The sequence below is a fragment of the Pinus tabuliformis genome, chromosome 3_1 (assembly GCF_031772625.1).
Source record: "Pinus tabuliformis cultivar Carrire ecotype Pingquan chromosome 3_1, CPIR1, whole genome shotgun sequence".
Taxonomy (NCBI): domain Eukaryota; kingdom Viridiplantae; phylum Streptophyta; class Pinopsida; order Pinales; family Pinaceae; genus Pinus; species Pinus tabuliformis.
Genome location: NC_142301.1, coordinates 618,855,186 through 618,876,495, shown reverse-complemented (window position 1 = coordinate 618,876,495; position 21,310 = coordinate 618,855,186). Strand labels below are relative to the sequence as shown.

General features: G+C 38.4%; 2 protein-coding genes across 2 annotated transcripts; both read right to left on the bottom strand.

The window, feature by feature from the left end:
• Nucleotides 1-902: 902 nt before the first annotated feature.
• Nucleotides 903-6,782, bottom strand: LOC149188549 (uncharacterized). Its single transcript, XM_089409986.1, has 5 exons — nucleotides 6,372-6,782; nucleotides 2,033-6,290; nucleotides 1,776-1,920; nucleotides 1,364-1,691; nucleotides 903-1,277 (listed from the first exon to the last, which is right to left on the bottom strand). The coding sequence occupies exons 1-5, from the start codon at nucleotides 6,780-6,782 to the stop codon at nucleotides 903-905; spliced, it is 5,517 nt and encodes a 1,838-aa protein (XP_089266112.1).
• Nucleotides 6,783-7,558: 776 nt separating this feature from the next.
• On the bottom strand, nucleotides 7,559-8,989 carry LOC149188548 (basic endochitinase-like). Its single transcript, XM_089413042.1, has 3 exons — nucleotides 8,467-8,989; nucleotides 8,206-8,362; nucleotides 7,559-8,123 (listed from the first exon to the last, which is right to left on the bottom strand). The coding sequence occupies exons 1-3, from the start codon at nucleotides 8,987-8,989 to the stop codon at nucleotides 7,751-7,753; spliced, it is 1,053 nt and encodes a 350-aa protein (XP_089269168.1). The 3' UTR covers nucleotides 7,559-7,750.
• Nucleotides 8,990-21,310: the final 12,321 nt, after the last annotated feature.

The following is a 21,310-nucleotide window of genomic DNA, read 5'->3' as shown; positions in this document are numbered from 1 at the left end:
GTAATGTAAATCATCCCGACGACATCATATTTCATCCCTCCAAAAATTGTTTCAATTGCTTAAATGTGGTTGCGTAATGTGAAGACACACAATCGATCCATAAATAAGTCTTAAATGTGGTTGCGCCATGTGAAGGAAACCCTATCGCTCTGATAAATCATAATTTCCGCAGATTACTTCATATTCCCTAACTACATATACAAAAATTCCATTCATATATTAGAAGTTATTTTATATTACTTAGAGTTCGCTTTTATTGCATAGTGAAAAAGTTCGTTGAAAGGCGACTGGACGGAGAGAGTCGATCTCCGTGACCTCGAACAAGCTCCGGCATCCAAATCCCACCCCAAACGTCATATTATTCATTCACAGATATACGATGCGACGGAACCGTAACTTGGAGAGGACTTTCAGTAAATTATATATGAACAAATTTACAGGGAACAAAATCACGTGGCTGATCTTCTCTCAAAGAGAGGTATCGAAGGAGCTGGAGAGGTTTTACTTTGCAGCTTCCTTACCGGACTATCGATAAATGCAAGCATAATTAATTTTGCATAGACTTTTTAGCTGTCAGTAATTTTTTTGGTATAGTTTTGTTTTTTTTGAGATGGAATATATGAATAGTTTTTTTTTGTAAACTGAGGTAAGATTCTATTAATATAACCGAAAACAGACTATATACAGAGGATTAAAACGACACCACCTGCCCAAAAGGGAAACCAGGTGGGCTTCGAAAATATATGACACCCATCCAAAAGAAATAAGTTGCCAGTTTGTCAAATCTGATATCAAAACTGCCTAATCTACCTATAGATATACGATGCCTAACTATCACTGAAAGCAAAGGAACTGAAAACGATATCATATAAACAGAAACAGTCACGCATAACCTCCAGGTTCTACGGCTTCATAGCATCAGCGGGCTGAGCCTCAGGTTCGGCCTTCACCATCCCATTGTCCCTAAGCAACTGAAATAGCTGATCCATTCGTCTGTCCTGCATCATAAGAGTCATGTGAATATTCTTCATTTCCTTTTTGAGGCTGGCGTGGGCTATATCCAACATTTCTGCTGATACTTGCTCCATAGCCCGTGCCAGAAGACGCTTGAGTCCCCAATACACATGCAATGATTGCTTATATAGCGACATACGCCCGCGAGTATGACCCGGATCAGGGAGATAAGTCTCCCAATCAAACATTTCAGGGTCGGACTGCTCCTGCAAGGCCTGCTCTTCAAGGTGGTCGATGATACGGCGAACATGTGGATGAGTATCCTGCTCATAAGCATCTTCTGCTTCATGAAGCCTACGTCGCATATCCCTCTTAACGCGCCTACCTCCAGAGCTCCCCACCCGACTACCCTCGCTGAGTGTTCACTTGACCGGCCACGACCCCTTCCTCTCCCACGGCCCCTCCTGCCGCGACCTCGACCTCGACCGCGAGCAAACTCCTCCTCATCTTCGTCCTCGGAGACCTCCTCCTCGACAGACTCATCGGCAGCAGCCTCGGACGCAGTATGCTTCATCCATTTGCCAACCTTACCACCAGAGGTTGGCCAAGGTGCCCGCGCTGGCGCCCCCTGCTGTGAAGCTTCCTTCGGCTCGTCAGACTCATCAGAAATTTGGTAAATGGATCGCAGGGTTTCCTCCTGCCGCTGCGGACTTGGCTCCTCCAAGACAGCCCCCTGGCTACGCGTTCACCGGCCCTCAGCACGCATGGCTGCCATCCTCGGCCACTTCTGAACCAACAAGGTCCAATTACGCAGCCCGCACAGCGGAATGATGCCACCATCGTCCCTCCTCTGGACACGCCCGGACTGCAGCCTGGGGATTGGAAATTCGTTAGATAGCTGCATTAAACCAGGCTGCCAACTGGGAATGTTAGCAGGACCAGACCGCCGCCAAATGATTACAGGTACTATCACGCATATTCGCCACCACAGCATAAGATCATTGCCCGATAACCCCCTCAGCCCCCCATAGATCCAACGCACCCTCCTCATGATACCAGGTCTAGTCCCAAGTTTCACTTCCGCGCGCCTCATCATAATCGTGCCGAATGATATTGGCCAACGCAGCCCATTGTGGGTCAGCCTGAAATCCTCCCCAGCCTCCATCCAACACCCGATTGGGTGCTCCTGTTGCCCAATTTGCTAAATGATCGGCCACTTGATTGCCACGCCGTAGGACATGACAGAAGATGACATAGTCAAGCTGTCTCAACTGCACTTCTATATCTTGGACAATAGCCGCTATCCGCCAACTTTTAGTGACTTGTTCCCATGTTTTACCATTCTGCAACTTCCGAAGCATCTCGATAACCAGTTGGGAATCACCCTCAATAACGAGGTTGCGATATCCATTCCTGAAGGCGATTCGGATGCCATGGAAGACACTCCAAAGCTCTGCCTCATTATTAGACATCTCGCCGCCCCATTCGGCATAGATCCAACGCGGGCGCCCTTGTCCATCACGAAAAATTCCACCCCAACCAGCCTCTCCAGGATTACCCTTTGAGGCACCATCAAAGGATAATTTAATCTGATTTGCACCTGGGAAGCGAAAGAAATTTGGACTCGTCGCAATATATCGCTGACTCCTGACCAAGTTGGGATACAGCATCGAAGAGTCAATATTCAACTTAATTAAAATTCTCTGCTCTGCCCTCGCCACTTTCCAATCGTCCTCCCCCCAAGATTCAGATAGAACTGTTTCTTTAAGTGAACGACAAACTCCCTCCCATACTGTGGCCTCACAGCAACTACGAGCCTTGAAAATTCGGCGGTTACGTTCTTTCCAAAGCTCCCAAATGACAAAACCCAGCGATAAACTCCACAGTCTCCTGACAATTTTGCTATGAAACTGCCCCACTCCCCATTGAAGGATGGTACCGCGAAGATTATGAGGATCTCTGCGCGAAGAGCCGAAGAGGGCACGAATTTCCTCCCAGAGACTCTGACTATACCTACACTGATTGAGCAAATGTTCTTGGGTCTCAAATGCCTCATTACATAACGAGCAGCAGGATGGTCCAATCATACCCCGTTTTTGTAGGTTATCCCAAGTCAAAATCCTACCTTTACACACAAGCCAGGCAAAAGTGGTAACTTTAGGCCACCATTTAGCATCCCATATCTGTTTCCAAATCAGGGGGTCTGCAATTCGATCGTTCTGTGTGAGCCAGAAATACGCTTCTTTAACTGTAAACATGCCTTTCATGGCCTTTCCCCAACGTAGGATATCATGACCAGTACGTACCTTAATTTTCCGCAACTCTAGTTCCCTGGTGAACCGTTGATGCAGCTCCGGAGCAATGCCCCTCTGCCAATCAGTAGGACACTTCCAGACTCTCCAGACTGCATTCTCGTCTACCGGTCGCCAAAAATCCTTGACATAATATAGTCCTGCCCTCTGTGCCCCAGCTTGAAGGTCATGGAAGAGTGGATGTATCCCCAACTTATCATGTTGCTGCCAACCGTCCGTCCAGAACCGAGCTATATCACCTTCTCTAATTTCCCAAAACGCATAGTCCCTCACCAGATCCTTGTTAGCTCGTGCGAGTTCCCAGATGTGCGACCCTGCTGGCGTGAGCTGCACCCGAAGACGACCATCGACTGATCGTGGCATATTATATTTGTGAGTCCATATTTGCTTCCAAAGATCCAAACCCCCCTGCACCCATCGCCACCACAACTTGGCACCGAAAACCTTATTAATAAGCTCTGGATCCCGAATACCCAGGCCTCCCTCATTTTTCCTCTGAATGACATGCTGCCACGACACCAAGGCCCATTTTCGTTGCTGCTGTGGACCACCCCAAAGAAATTTACCAAAGATTTCACGTAATTTACAACAAACTCCCTTAGGAGCAGGAAGAATGGACAGGGAGTAGATAGGAATGGAAAGTAAAACAGATTTGAGAAGGACAATCCTACTAGCTAGATTCAACACGCGGAACGACCAGTTTTGCAATCTTTTGCGAATCCTATCCACTAAAGGCTGCCAATGCTTGATACGCTTCGAATTCATATCTAAAGAAATGCCCAAGTACCGGGTGGGTAATTCACCCTGGCGGAACCCTAGTACACGAGTTAGATGAGTCTTAACTGCTTCAGGGGAATTAAAAATAAAAGTACAAGATTTTTCTGTATTAACCACCATACCTGAAGCATTCATAAAGTCTTCCAAGATATGTTTAAACCGCCTTACCTCTCTGAGTGAAGCTTCCCCAAACAACATGAGATCATCGACAAACTGCTGGTGTGTAATAGGCAAGTGCTCACCCCATAAACAAATGCCTTTAATTTTCCTGGTCCTGACCTCCTGTTTAAGTCTTCGGCTGAGTCCTTCCATTGCCAAGATAAATAGAAACGGTGAGATCGGGTCCCCCTGTCTTATACCCCGAGTGGCTTTAAACGTATCGGAAGGGATCCCATTTATCAATATGGAAAAATTCGGTGTGGAGACAAGACTAAGAATCCAGTCTATCCATCGACGATCAAAGCCAAAAGCTGCAAGAACCGCTCTTAAATACTCCCAGTTCAAACGATCATATGCTTTAGATAAATCCAATTTCATCAGCATCCCCTTTTTCTTCTGCTGTTTTAACGAATGGATCACTTCTTGGGAGACCACAATACCATCCAAAATTTGACGACCTTCCACAAACCCTATTTGCTCAGGCGCTATCAAGGTAGGTAAGAGAGGCTTCAATCTCTTTGCCATCACTGTTGAGATAATCTTATAGAGGACATTGCAGAGGGCAATAGGCTTGAAACCCTTTGGTTCATCAGCCGCCGTGCTCTTGGGTATCAAAGTGAAGAAGGTTGAGTTAATACCTGGCCATACTTGCTGACGAAGTCTGGATTCCTCCACCGCTGCCAAGATATCATGACCGATAAATTTCCAAGATGCTTGGAAGAATTCAATTGTATAACCATCCGGGCCAGGAGCCTTATTTTTAGGCATCGCCATCACAACTTCTTCAACCTCTTCCATGGTGACTGCTCGCATTAATGCCTTGTTTTGTTCATCAGTAACTAGACGAGGTATATCCCCACATAAATTTCGAATAGCCTCTCTTCTATCAGATTGGGTTTCAGTGAGCACCTCTTTAAAATAATCCACTAAGGTGTTCTCAATGTCCTTCTGGTCCACCACTCTATCACCCGCTTCATTCTTAAGAGAGAAAATCCGATTCCGCTGGCGATGTTGAACCATGGCCTGATGAAAAATTTTTGTATTTCTCTCACCATCTCTTAGCCATCGGACTCTAGATTTCTGGCGCCATAAAATCTCCTCCTGTTTACGTCGTTCCTCTAATTGACTGATTAGACTGCCCTCCTCTCTACTGTTTGCCTCATCTCTGCCATATAAAATTATTTTTTGCTGTAGGGTCTCCAGTTTACCTTCCAACTGTTGCTTAGCTTCCAAAATATTGCCAAAGTCTTTTCGATTCCAATCTTTGATTCGTTGTTTAAGCTCCCTAAGCTTAAGTTGAACTGTATGCATCCGCCCTTTTCCGTGACAAGTGCACTGGCTCCACCAGGTCTCCATCTTCTGTACAAATTGAGGATCCCGTAACCAAAAGGATTCGAAGCGAAAAGGCTTCAGTCCTTTTGTTCTGTTAATATCTATCTCCAATCGAATTGGCCAATGATCTGAGCCAATGGTAGGAAGAATTGTAGCCTCGACGAAAACATCTCGATTAAGTATGTGCTCTGATACCAAGAAACGATCCAAGCGAGAGGCGATTTGACTCTGTCCTCCCCGCCGATTGTTCCACGTATGTTCGCCATTGGTGGTAGGTATATCGACTAAGCGTAGGTCATTGATCATGTCATTAAACTCCTCCATAAGTGCATCCTCTCGTCTTACACCACCTCGCTTCTCCCCTAGATGTCTAATGAGATTGAAATCCCCCCCAATTATCCATGGGATGTGTGGAAGGAGATGCCGCATAGTATGAAGATGCCGTAAAAAAGCTTGCTTATCACGATGATTATGAGGCCCATATACCCCTGTAAACAAAATTCGGTCGCCCATCCCAACTAGACGAAACCTCCCGGAAAGAATTCTAGGACAGGAATACCAATGCTCAAAAATTACCTCCTCCGGATTCCACATAATCGCCAATCCCCCTGCTGTGGCTACAGCATCGAGCGCCATAACCTCATACCCAATTTGCATTTTCTGTACAATAGCTTCCAACTGCTGACTTTCCATTTTTGTTTCCTGGATAACCAGGATACTTGGTTTTTCTTTTTTGACCCGTTCCTTCAAATACCGCTGCTTCCCATGACTGTTAAGTCCTCGGATATTCCAGCTTAAAACTATCATTTAAAACTTACGGGAATTAGGGAGGAATACCTCTGTGAGCGGGATCACCTTGCCAGAGTTTACCAAATTCTCACCCACTACCTGTATAGAGTCATTCAGCGAACGTCGCCCTTTTTTCCGACCAAGCTTCCCCTGACTATCCCCTTCCGGAGCTTCATTTGGCTGGCGTGATTCTGAGCTGCCAGCCGTCTTTTCCTTATATCGCTGAAAAGTTTCTTTGAACAATTGTTTCTCATGCTCGGGAATAAACCTTTCATCCAGTTTTTTCCATTCAATAAGTAATTTTTTGAGGATGAGTTCTTCGTCAATACCCACTGCTGTCAAGGCTTCCGGCATCTTGGGAACTGAAGCATTAAGTTGATCATCTCTACCTGCAGCCTCCCCTTCAGGTCCTCGACTGGGGCTTCTACTTTTCCGCTTGCCATCCTTGATAATTTCCATCGGTGCCGTCAGGGGCATCTCCTGCTCCTGAACAGGATGATTGATAGCAACCCCATGAGAGCCTTCGTCCCCCTGCGTTTGGAGAAGAGTATATGGATTGGGACTTGCGGGGATTAGGTTACTTGCTGGATTCGGGAATATATGAATAGTTACTTGATAGTGGACATAGGTTTTTTTTTAGGAAATCATTGTAAAATTGTTTGGTTCAGTGATAGGATGATAGATAGTAAATATATTAGTTTGGTTAAAAGTTGGTTTTTTGGCCCAAGATTCAGAGGGGAAGAGTGAAAGCCTATTCTTTTACTATCATCAGCGAGTTATTTTAGGTGGTTTTTGTGTGGTTTTCCTTGAATAAGGGTGATGAGTCAATGCATTGGCTATTATCAACTAGAAATGATTGTACTCACTACTTTGATAACTAAATTATGATAAATTTTCTCACTTTTGAAAAAAAAATGTTTAATAACATATACGGACTAATAAAAAAAATAAACCAAATATAAATAAAATTTCTGTATAGCATATCAAGAAGTAATGAAAAATAAAAACTATTGAAAAAAAAGGATATGTATTTTTTTTTAAATAGAAAAGAAACATTTTTTTCTATTAAAAAACATAGATAGGGATAAGGGGTGCTTATATCAATGGACCTTATTATTCCATATTTTACTGGGGTTGTCTACCGAGCTACCCAGACCTGAATTGGGTACACCATCAAAAACTCCTCGACTACCCAAAATATCCGGCAGTAATCAGAATTTCCTAAATTTCTGCAAAATTTTATTCAAAATTTAAGCGGATTTTCCATTATTTTCTGAGAAAATTTGCAGTCTCACTGGACTTCGCAAATATTTTTATTTAGTGGCCTCTGTCCTACATAAAACGCTTTCTGCCCATATCCATGGACCTTATTCCTTAGTTTCATACTCATACGCCTGTGGCCGATTTTCGACAATGTGAAGTTGAGATTAGGATCCGAAAGGCGTTTGATTGTTGCAGTCCAGGTTGGCTCCATAGCTGACGCCAAGAATGTCACAATATCGCTTGTAGAAGCCGATGCGATCCTGCTGCCTCGAGTCGGTTCCTTTCCCGCATTCTAGCCCACCGTTGACGATGTTCGTCACCGCTCCATAGCCGGGTACCCTGCCGGCGGCGCTGTCGCTGCTGGACGGAGTCCATTTCCCGGTCATGACGTCGTGGCAGGAAGGCTTTGGAGATTGCGCGGTCATCCAGAACCAGATTGCCGTCTTGAAAGAAACTGTGGCATCGCTAGCAACAATGTCGGGGTTGTTTATGCCATCGAATCCGATTGCCTTCCCGGCCAGTCCATAGTTGTAGTTCCTGAAAAGCCCAAAGCAAATCAATACGAACATGAAGGTCCATTAAAATAATTAATAAGAAGATATAAGTATAAATGACTGACCATTGTAACTGAATAGGTCCTCGCCCGTAGTAGCTCTTTCCAGATACGCAGGGCCATTGGGAGGATGCCTGGCAGTACACCGCGGGAGGATTTCCCTGCTCCTCTTTGTAGCAGTAACCCCAAGCGTACGGGCCATCTGGGGCTGACTGCCACCCGCCTGTTTAAACCCAGTTTTCTTTTTATATGATTTCGTCGCTAACTACAGTGAAGTGAAAATCCGATCAGATAAATAATGAATGGTTAGGGAAGTGTAAATATTACCAGTGGTTTCGTGGGAGGTTTGGCCTAAGAAAGCAGCGAGCTCTCTTTTGTTAGTGGTGACATCACCAGAGGTGCCGAAGCCGGGGAAAGCATTGGCAGCCGCTATGAAGGCAGCGTATGAGTAGAATCCATTGGCTTTGCAACTGCTGTCATCTTTGTATTTCAACAGTTGATTGAAAAGATCTTCGGTAATCATGGATACAACTCGGTTTCCGCTGGGAGTGGTCTTGGTGGGGGTAGGCGGTGGTGGGGTGCGTGTGGGAGTCGAACCTCCTCTCAACAGTTGATTGAAAAAATCTTCAGTAATTATTGATGCAACTCCCTGACCACAAAGGGCCGGCGTGTTTCCACACAATCCCCATTCGCTGCAACACAGCCCTCCAGAGCAAAGCGCTCCACCTGCTTGCTGTCCGCAATCCTCCGCGGACACAGAAGGCAAACCCATGAGCATCGCCATTGCACTGAAGATTACTAATGTCGTCGCAAGGAGAATCGAGCTCAGTTTCCCTATAGTGCCCGCCATCTTTAGCCTGCAAATGTTTGCAAACTCTTGTAATAATTGAAGCCCCTGACCCCTCCTTTTACAGCAAAATTTCCCTCGACAAGCAGGGGGGCCAATTACTGCCATTCAACTGATCTTATCGAAAGAAAGACTAAACTCTTCTCGATTGAAACCTCCAGCAGTGCATATTGAATTTGGTACGAACTTATGTGTTGAGGATTATGCTTTTTAGTTGCTTTTTGGAACGGTCTGCCAGACCAAATCTTAAAAGGTTATTGACGGAGGGAGGTCATGGAAAATAAAGTTAATCAACATTTTAACGCGTTTTCCCTTTCATTCATTGACTGGTGCGTCACCGACTTTGAGATCATTGAATAAGTGGACGTAGTTGGCCCACTCTGTGTTAAAGGTGGGCGACCGCGGCTTATTCACGCAGCTGACTTATTTGTGTCAATTCCCTCCAATTACGGAGGTACATGTCACAAAATCTATATCCCCCGATGAATTGAAATTCTAAAAAAAAAAAAAAGACGATAATTCATTATTATTGGAGGGTCAGTCGGAGCGAAGTCTAGAAAACGTATTTATACTTATGGCTATGATTACTTATTTCAATGGTAGAGGATATGCTTGATATATCTATGTTTCCGATTTATATTGATTGATATACTTATTCCTTTTTTTCAACAGGGAAAAAGGCATGATTGTACTATATATATATATATATATAAGGTATATAATGAAACAGATTAGTACATTGACATGTAGTTCTTTATATGATTTTTTGTAAATACTTATTCCTGGGTTATTAGTGGTATTTTAATAGGTCTATATTTTCCATTGATATAGATTGATTGATACACTTATGGCTCAGTTATTAATCTCTATATTATAGGCTTTGAACTATATTAATTTCATTTTGATTACATATTTTTCGATCATACTATAATATATGACTTATGATATAAATAAACAATAACAATAAAAATTCAATTATTTCTTGAAATTTTAATAGGAAAATTAAGTTCGAAAATGTATAGTATGTAATATTGTTACCAATGTATCATTTTCATTGAAATTTAGAATATTAATTTTTAAATTATTTTTAAATTTAATTTAATATTAGTTTGAAATTAGTATTACTCTATAAATAGTAAATGTTTGAGGAGTACCATTCATATATATATATTGGCATATTTGGGATAATTCAAATTTTCATAAAATTTTATATTTTTATTTTTTGATAAATTACGACTAATATATGTTTTCTATTACATCAACACTGGCCTTTAGTGTATTATTTCATGTTTTGTATAACTTCACCACTTAGCTTTAATTCATTGCTTCACTAATCACTATTTCTCATAATATTTTTTCACCCAACACATGTCTAATTGAGAGTTTTAATATTTGTTTGTTATAATCCACAATAGTAGTGCGATAAACAAAAGACTAAAGTCCATTGTACCAGAAAATAATTGACCTTGATTTCCTAACCTGTGAACTTGTTTCATAGAAGAAAAATATGTAAGTAAATTAGTTCATAAATTCTAAATTCTTAGTTCACTAGTAAACTTAACATAAAACTTTAAATTTGTTAGATTGTGGGATCCAATGTGACTATTAGATCAAATGCTAATGGTGCCTCTCAAACTAGTGGATATGGATTTGGAACTACAAGTTATACTGGTATAGAGGCATAAGGATATCGAATAAGAAGAGAATCCAAATGAAATGGCTTGCTCTATTATGAGGCTTTAAGGTGAGCTGCTTTTTCCACCTTCTATGCTATAGGCCTAAAGTAGGGTACAAATAAACTTTCATGTAGGTTTTTGACATGATGGGCTTAGCTCCCGATATATCTAGGGAATTTTTTACTAATCTAATTAGTGGCTCGGAATCTTGGTTCCAACATGTTCTCTTCATAACAACACGATAATGACAGTTAGAACATGATAGGATCTTTCGTTGGCTTTGTTGTGGCTTAATGTTTGCGTGAGACCAAGTAAAAAAGAATTGGAACATATTCTTCTACCATGTCCAAAACTATAATTGATGATAATGTTATTTAAATTGGTGCTTAAACTATTGGGTTGAAGGTAAAGGTCTAGGGATAACGACCAACTAAGAATTGAAAATGGTGAATATGAAACACATTAGCTAACTAGATAGCGTACTCACTAAACCACTGGTTAAGTTAAGTCAATTCCCTTCTTGCAACGTCAGTTTGACTGTTGTGTAGAATGATGGGCTAAATTCGAGATAAAATATTATGTTAGAGAATATCCACGCCCTTTATTCCAGCTCTGAAATGCCCTCCCTAAAGAAATAAGACAAGACATGACTTCCTAGATACAATAAGCTAAGTTTGTTTCCCAACCCACTAAAGGAGAAGTTGTCCTCTATCATCATCTTATAGGAATTTAAGTAAATCTACCATCATTTGTAACATATGCATCATAGACAAAGTCCTAAAGCATTAGATAAAAAAAAATATCATGCACTGCATTTGGTAAAATATCTCTAGTTGATATTTATGCAATAAACTAATTTAGAAACTATATAATTGTTAGCTGTTATTTATGCAATAAACAAATTTAGACACTATATAACTGTCTACCAAGTCTTTTTGTACACTGATCACTTTGCCATTCGGTATTTAGCTAATAAAGCTATAAAAAATGGTCGAGTAACACAGTGGCTATTTGTTTTGCATGATTTCTACATTACTATTAAAGATCGTCCGAGGAAGGAAAACCCAGTTGCTGATTTTCTATCTTGAATCCTAAAGGTGAATGATCCACGAGCAGTAGATGACCAATTTTTGGATGAACACCTGTTTTCCATGGCTGTCAAGATGCCATGGTAGACAGATGTGGCAAATTATCTCGTAGTAAGGAAGCTACGTAAACATTTGATGACAAGGGAAAGAAAACTGATCGTTCAGCGCAACACCCGGTTCTCTTGGATAGGCAAATATCTTTTTCATACAGGGGCCAACATGTGTATATGCAGATGTATCCGCGAGGATGAGATCCATGACATTCTGAAGGCTTTCCATGACGATCCATGCGGGGGACATTTCGCAGATCGAAGGATAGGACATAAGGTATTACAAATGTGTTATTATTGGCCCACTATTTTTAAAGATGTTAAGAAATATGCCTAGGCCTGCGATAGTTGCCAAAGGATGGGCTAGCCTGGCCAATCTGATGAAATGCCTTTGCAGCACCAATTAGTTATAGAGCCCTTTGAGTGTTGGGAATTGGACTTCGTGGTTCCATTCCATCTGTCATCCAATCAAAAGGCCTACATACTAGTAGCCATAGATTATGTTACAAAATGGGTGGAAACAGTAGATTTAGCAAGAGCCACAGAGGAAGTAGTGATTAACTTCCTTTTTGGGCTATTTGTGTGGTATGGATTACCGCGAGAAGTGATCACAGATAGGGGAAAGAAACTCACAGTGCACAAGATTACTGCCACTCTCAAAAACCATCATATTACACATCGGATCACTTCCCCGTATCACTCGCAGGCGAACGAGAAGGTGGAAAGCACCAATAAGGTTATAGAAGCAATTCTAACCAAGATAGTCTCAACACAACAATGAGATTGGGCTGCTAGACTGCCAGAGGCCTTGTGGGCATATCGTATGACTTGGAGGAATACTACTGGATACTCTCCATACCAGCTTGTGCTCGGTAAAGAACCAATTTTTCCAATCGAATTTGAAATAAAGTCACTAAGAACAACCCAGGAAGTGGGGTTGGATTTAACAGAAGCCCAAACCAAGCGAATTCAGCATATCAATGAACTAGATGAGGCTCGACTGCTTTCTTTGCAATGAAATGCAATAATTCAGTAACAAAGGGAAAAATGGCATGACAACCTTATCAAGAAGAAAACATTTCAAAAAGGGGATTGGGCACTTCTGTATGATTCTAGATTCCAGGACTTCTAGGGAAAGTTGCAAACAAGATGGCTTGGCCCTTACGAGATTCAAGAAGTGCATAATAATGGTACTCTTACCTTGACTACCATTGACGGATCCGACCACTCTTTTAAGTTAATCGAGCATCGATTGCACCTGTATCATCAACTGCTTCCCAAGGAGTATTTCTACGAGCAGGTACGCGAGGACCCCTCCATGCAAATTTTAGATGCAGGGACTGAGGACCCAACAAATTTTTCTTCAAAAAATTGAAATTGCTTGAGAAATTGTAAATAATGTACATATCATTTTTAATTGAGATTAGGCGTTACCATGTAAATATGAATTTTTTAGGGATGTTTCACAAATTTTCGAAGTTTTTTTCCTCTTTTTGTTTTTGTTCCTCTTTTTGTTTTTTTCCAAATCTAAATCTCCCTTGATACCAAGAAATTTAATGTTTAAATCCTTTACCAATTCGAGACCCAACAATAGAGCTTCATACTTAGCTACATTTTTGGTAGCTTCAAATTCCAATCTATAGGCAAATTTGAAAGTATGACCAAGGGGAGATTTTAACACAATGCCAACACCTTTGCCATGTCTAGAAGCTACACCATCAAAATAGATATACCATACTTGATTCTTTAAATCAAAATCTTTTCATCCATGGGAACTACAGATTTAGACAAATAGCATAATTCCCAAGGGTAGGTTGTTCTATTATAATATCATTATGAGGCCTCTTAGGGTCTTCCACATGAAATATTCTTTCAAGATCCCTATCAAGCCTTATAAAACCATTTCCTCCGAGAGAAGGAATAGTAGCATAATTCCAACTCATTTGAATACTCCCTCCCATATGAGAAGCCCACTTTCTCGATAGAAACATACCCCAAGCATGAGGCACATCAATCACAATGATGTCCATGGAAATCATTATATCAGGATAAATAGACAAATGCACTTATAAATCCTTAATTAAACCATGCCTTCATCTATCTTAGAATCCATGGTGCAAATGTTGTGATAAGGTCTAGAAATCCTGAAGTTGAGTTGTTCCATGACCCTTTTGGTCATGGCACGCACTGATGCACCATAATCCAACATGCAGTTTTACAATAGAAAACCATTAATAAGTAAAGTAATATGGAATGGTTGATGATATTTATTATCTGGTTCCATAATTTTCAAATACACTGGAGCATATTGATAACCAACTTCAGGAGCCTTTTCATGAAAAACATCACCATGAGGAGAATTAATAGCCTTCAATAACTTAGCCTTCTAGGAGGGAATATTTATTATCTCTATGACAGAAACCAAGGTCTTAGAATTATTAATCCAACCTCCCAAATCAATATTCAATACAGAGTTAGAATTCAAACCAAGGTTAGAAACTCTGGGAGTAATCTGATTTTCACATTGCTCCTATTTTCTCTATTGATAAGTTAATCCTTTATCTCAAGAATTCTCCAAGATTTGTTCTGAAGAAGGATTTTCACCAAATAGCTTAGACATCATGTCCTTCTCATCATTCCATTCTTCGATGGATAAGTGATGCTAATCACCAACAATATTAATTTGATTACTTTCCCCAATCATTCCACCATCCATAATTCTCTTTATAGTAGGACAAGTAGCCTCATCACTAAGGGCATCACAAGCTCTACAATAAGGAGGAGCTTCTTCTACAACATGAGCAGACTCAAGTGGATTTGGTGGTCTCTGCTCATTTGATTGGCCCCTCTTTTTCCAAGCATTATTATTTCAATTATTCCTAGGTTGGATGTTTTTTGCTTGCGATCTTTCCATTTGAACCAACCTTGCTTCCATGGCACTGATTTATTTAGCATGATTTGACATCATTTTTTCTTGATTAATCTCCATGTTCTTAATCATTTAGGTCAATCACAATCAACCTCTTTAATTTCTTTTCCTTTAGAATCAACAGATTTACTTGGACCCCTATAAAAACCTGGAATCTTAGATTTCCCAAACGATTTCCTACATTGTTCCATTTCTTCAGCCAAAGTCTGCGCAACCCTATAATCATTAGGTTTAGCACGTCTCAGCTCATAAGATGTATCATTGTTAAATGCATCGAGATAATATTACAAAAGATACTTATCAGTAGGTTTATGATCTTGAGGTAAATCTCTAACAATACCATTAAATCTTTTATTAAATTCTTCCACAATCTCATTTTCATTCTTCTTAATGGTGCTGATAGCTCTAAGTAAGTGCCTTTATTCTTTTTTATCTCCATAATTATCCTTAAAGGTAGTAATAATCGATTGCAATGAATCAAATGAATTATCATGCTTTTCTGTAAACCAATCCAAAGCATATTCTTCAAAAGAAAGGACAAAAAGGCTCATCTTCACATCTTCATGATTATAGTCAGGACCTCTAGAATATTTTCCCAACCAAGAAATAAAATCTTTGAGATGATCTTTAACACTAACCGCATTATTTCCTTGAAAATATGGCAACCTTTCAAGACCATTATCTAGAAAATCATGTGAATAACCTTGAATGTTAGCAAAGTTACAAGGGGAAAACAAGTCCATGACATCCTATTCAACCGTATCAAGGAAAATAAAATGGATATCAGGGATAGCTTCCTATCCAATATTATCAAGGAATCTACAAGAAAGAAGGTTGTGTAATCAAACTCTAAGAGCCCTTTTAGGTTCTGGAGTGGGATTATACAAAAGACTTGGATTCCGTCTAGTAGAGATCCTTGCAGAAAATGTAACAAGTGGAATCGCCACTTGAACAAGAACCTAACTCTAAAAACCTAATATGCTAAGAATCTAAATTTAGTGAATAAACTGAGTCAAATTAAACTTATCCCCGACAATGACACCAAAAAAATGTTGTCGCCTAATATATACACCTAAGTGCGTGAAAACTTTCTAACCCCGAAGGAATAATCTTTAAGGCACAACCCTCAGAGTAGGGGTTTTCACATATTCCCTACTCACTCGGTTTAAGCTCTCTCCTAGATAAGCTAAGGGGGGTAGTCCCTAAGGATAGTTATAAAGGGAAAACTTGTTGCAACAACAAGTCTAGGAGACTAAGGGCAAGGAAATTATTTATCTAAGCAACTTGATTAAAATTATTTAGCAAGATTGATTACTAAAAGAGAAATATAAATATTTAACAGGACAGTCCAAATAAAATAAATAAGACAATGACTAGATTAACAATGATAAACCAGTGCCTTATAACAACACTTAGAAGAGATTCAACACTCGCAAGATATTTCAAGTCAGAAGATAAATAATACTGCAATACAAGTATTAGTATAGGAAATGGCACAATATTAAAAGATGAGCAGAAAATCTACCTTGCAAGAATAAAAGAAACTTGTAGTGTGTTTTTCTAAAGAGATGCTCCAATAAATGTAAAAATATCAATGTACAATGACCAAGGAAATTAAATGACAATACAAGAGCAGTAATATAGAATTGCAAGTAAAGATAGAGTGCTCACAAAATAACAATATGCCAAATTAGGCAAATCCAGATAGGTGAATGCAAACTAAGCTAGGTGGAATGCAAAGTCTAACTCATAATGCAAATATTGATGCAAGATTTCAATGGACTACAATGATAACAATGTTTCTTAAAGGAAATTGAAATGTCAATAAACTTGTAATCACAAAGGAGTTAAATGTTTCAAAGCACATGGTTACTTGTTAATGACCATGATTAATGAAACAACAAAGACAATGCTGACTTAAAGAAAAACTCAAAATGCTTTTAAGAAGAACTAGCTGAAGATGTTCTTCACCTAGCTTAGATAATGGAACAAGTGAAATATTATATGATGCAAACAAAAGTAAATTATGGCAGATGATATTTCTAACAGGAAATTAAGGAAATCATCACTTTGATCTACAATTGCATCTGAAATAGAGACAAGAAATATTCCAAGCACTTAGATGCAAATATTGAAGTTAGACCTAGCATGCTAAACAGATGAGATGCCAACTTAGTGAGTTAAAAAACCAAACAGAATATCTTCCTTTTAAACAAGAAGAAATAGGATGTCAAGGGATGAAGATCCCAAGCTCCCCAAGAAAAAGATAAACTTTTATTAATGGGAATTACACGAGAAAAAGAGCCCTTTGATAGATTAAATGGCTCTTCACATCAAGGAGTTTTAGAATACAGATAATTTCTTTACAAAAGCAACAACCTCCTCAAGACAGGCAAATCCACATATGATAGTTTTAAATACTTAAGCATTTGGATATGCAACAAGGTGACTGCAAAGGAAAGGTTCTTGACTTAAATAAGAGTATGTGATCTTTTCATTGAACCAGTCCCAAATCAAATATTGTCTCTGTTGCAAAGACAATTGCCACTTGTAATGTATATCCCTTGCCAAACAAATGTTAGCCTTTGAAGAAACTGTGAACAAATGACAAGTTTCAGATTTATTATTCTAGTTCAAGTGGTGATTAATATTTCAGGTTTCAAAATACTTCAAAGAGTTCAACCTCCCTACAACAGATATGCTTTCTTACACCACTGATACTTCACTGCTAACTGTATGCCAAGTTCTTGTTTACACCAATGTGTGAAATCTGAGTTATATTAAGATATTTAAGAGAAAATATATTAAGTTTCAAAGGTGTGAAATCTTATGACCAAGGCATGCATGAGGTAAAAGATTGAACTTTGAGCAACAACCAGAATGAAATAGCCCCCCCTTTTATTAGAACCACTCTCAGCCCTGTGAAGAAAACACTCTGAAATTTATGTCAAATTAAAATGAAAAAAACCTCCTAAAATCATTTGTGAAGCTCTGCAATTACAGAAAGGGTTAGACAATGGAATTGAGTTACTTCATCTGTCCAAAAAATGCTTCAAAGCTTAGCGGCTATAATAATAATAAAAAAAAATCAATAATGGCTCAGCCTATAAAACTCGCAATGTCAACAATAAAAATTTATGCTTGAAAAAATTCCCTGATCCTTACTTTGTAAAAAGACAAAGCTTAGCCCAACAAAATTTATAGTGAAAACTAACTAGCTATGACATTGGATCAGATATGAGACTAAAATTTCAAGTGAGAGAAAATATGTTTAGATTGAAGGTTTATGACCCTTTGTAAAAATTATACCATTGCTTAAATACACAGGCCTTGAAGCTCCTCACACTAGGAAGAAGACAACTCCCTTTGGACTTTTTGAGATTTGATGAAGGAGGGCTTTAAAATTTGCCACTTTAACTTTAAGCTCCAGGTACATGAAAAGACTCCTAAAATGCAAAGACTTGAAACCTTAAAATCGTTTGCACCAGGTGATATGGAAGTTCTATGCTCATAGCAAGATCCAAAGCTTTTCCAGATAAAAAAAAAAAAAAGAACAACAACAACAACAACAAAAATAGGAGCTAGATCAACCAATTATATGCCAAAAACAAACTTTGTTAATATTTATATGAATTTTCCGCAAAATAAATCATTGAATATTCAAACAGTGAATGTGCTCTAAATTCCTGTAGCTATATCCAACAAAAGAAAAATTAAGATTTTCTGTGAGCACCAGGTATTGGAGGAAATTTTAAGATCACATCTAGTAGAAAGAGGTTAGTTTGGAGAAGTCCTGAACCTTAAAAAAGAACACAGTTAAGTCAACAAAATTTTAGTGGAGAAACCCTTTTAAAATTTTTGTGATTCCCTGTCAAGTTAGGCAACAAATGAAATTCAAGCCCTTAATGCATGCAACCTAGCCCAATTTAACCATACAAAAAAATTGAATTAAATATTACTAAGGAAATTATCGTTAATTTCTTAGGGTTTCAAGATTCGAACTCCACAAATTTACTGCAAACATTGCCAAAAAAAATTGATTTAATGTCCCTATAGCCCTGGTAAATTATCAACGGTTGATATCGGAAGTTTTGTAGAAAACCCCTTTGCAGCCTGGCTTTAGAAGGCAGAATTTGGTTGAGATCCTTAAAAGCCAACAACTTCACAAATTAATTTTAAAATCCATAGAAAATTTTCAAATAAATGCTTAGACGAAGCTTCAAATCCTACAACGTCCAAGAAAGATAAGTTATGAAGTCTAACAACCCACAAAAAATGTATAGTGTAAGGCCTCAAACCCTAGTCATTTAGATAGGGGTGAGGACTGTGCCCTTCCTACTCGTTTTCTTTAAAACCCTTCAAAGAATATGATGAAATACACCTTCTCGAGAAAACAATAAATAAAACCCTTCCCAAGAATTATTCAGTGACAATAATGCAAGGATTAGATAGATGGTAAAGGAAGAAGGCCTCTCAGTACTTTGGCCGTGAAAATAATGATGTTGAGGCTCAGACCTGGGCCTCCGAGGATTTGCAGCCCTAGGAGAAAAGCTTAGAGACCCTTACGCAAACCTGCAAAAAAAATAAAAGTATTTTTGAACCCTTTTCTCCTTCTCGGAACTGCAAGAGACAAAAAAAAACACACAAAAAGGCTATGGATGGCTGATGTTATAAATAAATACATACAAAGTTTTCCATAGTGCTAACTTTTTAAATAATATCATTTTCAATTAATGCTCAATAAAAATGAAATTTGATAATTTTCCCTTTTTCCTTTTTTCCTTTTTAGGTTTTTTTAGTTTTTGTTTTTTTATATAAGAAAAAACATAAAAAATAAAAATAATTATTTAATAAAGAATATAAATTTAAAATTTAAATTCATTTGCAAAAGAAAAGTTTATTTACATATTTATATAAATACAAACTCTAAAGAAAAACCAGATATTTTTCATTAATAGCTCTTTGATTCAAATAAGTAAATAAATGAATGATTTTCTTAAAGCCCAAGCCAAGAAACCCTGCAATAAATTTGATAGATAAATCCTTATGGTAAAATGGAATGAACTATCCTACTTAATCACTCAAGAGTTGGTTAACTTAAGAAAAAGCATCCCCTTACACTTGAGATCTGTTTCAATTGAATATTTCCTACACACCTCAAAAATATTTTGTTAGCTTCAAATGAAACATGAAAAATATAATGGAAGAAAATTCTAACAACTTAAACAAAAGCACACTAGCCACTTCCAATCCTAAAATATTTTCAAGATCTAATTACCAGTGTAAGATAGATATACACTACTTAATTCTATGTAAGCAAACGAAGTAACAAATAAAATCACCAGTAGAAAATTAAGCTCAAGAATTCATTACAATATCCATAAGAGAAGAGCCACAATATTTTACGCCAAAGACTTGTGTATTATTATTTCAAAATAGAGAGAGCTTCAAGACCTGAAAGCCAGAGAAGAACATTCAAAGATGATACAATGAGGAGCATATGCTTCCTTATATAGAAAAAAATGAGAGCTCTAGAGGCTTCCAAGTGAATAATGGCTAGTTCCATGAAGGTGCACCATTAAATTCTTGATCCATGTCAAAATGATCTCCACCGTTGATTGCTCGAGAAAAAAACTGAATTCCTTGATGCTGCGTTTTTATTGGTCCCAAAAATATTTTTTCCTGACATTTTCTCCTAAAAATTCCCCCATTCTCTTAACTAACTTGGCCAATAAATTCGATTTTCATTAAAAATCATGTTTTCTGGGAATTAATTCCTTTTTTCTATGCCAAAAATATTTTCTTGAAATTTTTCTTGTTTGATTTGTCGAGATTCCCTTCTTGAAAAATGCACATTCACTTTTTTAATATTTTTCACTTGGAGAGAATTTATTTTTTTCTCATTTTTATTTTCTGATCAAATTTTAGCTAATTATTTAACCATTTTTTTGTTGGAAAACCAAAAATAAAAATCAAATAATTTTATGGCTTAGAATTTTAATTTATTTTGGCCAAAAAAATTAATTAATTGATACTAAAGGGTATTAATAATTTATTCCACCCTTAAATATTTAGACCATGGTATCTAAATATGAGGGACGTTGCACCAAAATATTTTTACATCAAGATATTATAACTAACAAGGGGAAAACACCTTTAGACATAGACCCTTAATAATTTACCCAATTCTGTGACCAATATGATCTAGTAAACCAAGTGACTTGTAACAAAATAATTTAGCCAACTAGAATAAATTATTCCCAAATCACTTTTACTCAAGACTCGACTAGAACACTAAGACTCACCTACGACCTTGACGATAAATTCCACCCTAGATTTGGGGTAAGGCTAGAGGGAAAAACTCTACCAACTATTCGTGTTTAAAAACACAGATGAATCAGTGAGATGAAAAACCTCATAGGATGAAAATAAACGCCAAAATAATAGACTTACCTAGGGTGTTACATACGCATATGGTTTTACTAGAATTATCTACATTACAAACATTGCAGAATGGGTTTATAACTCTAATAGACTGATGACTAATGAATCCTAAATATTTGATTTCTTTAATGTGAAGG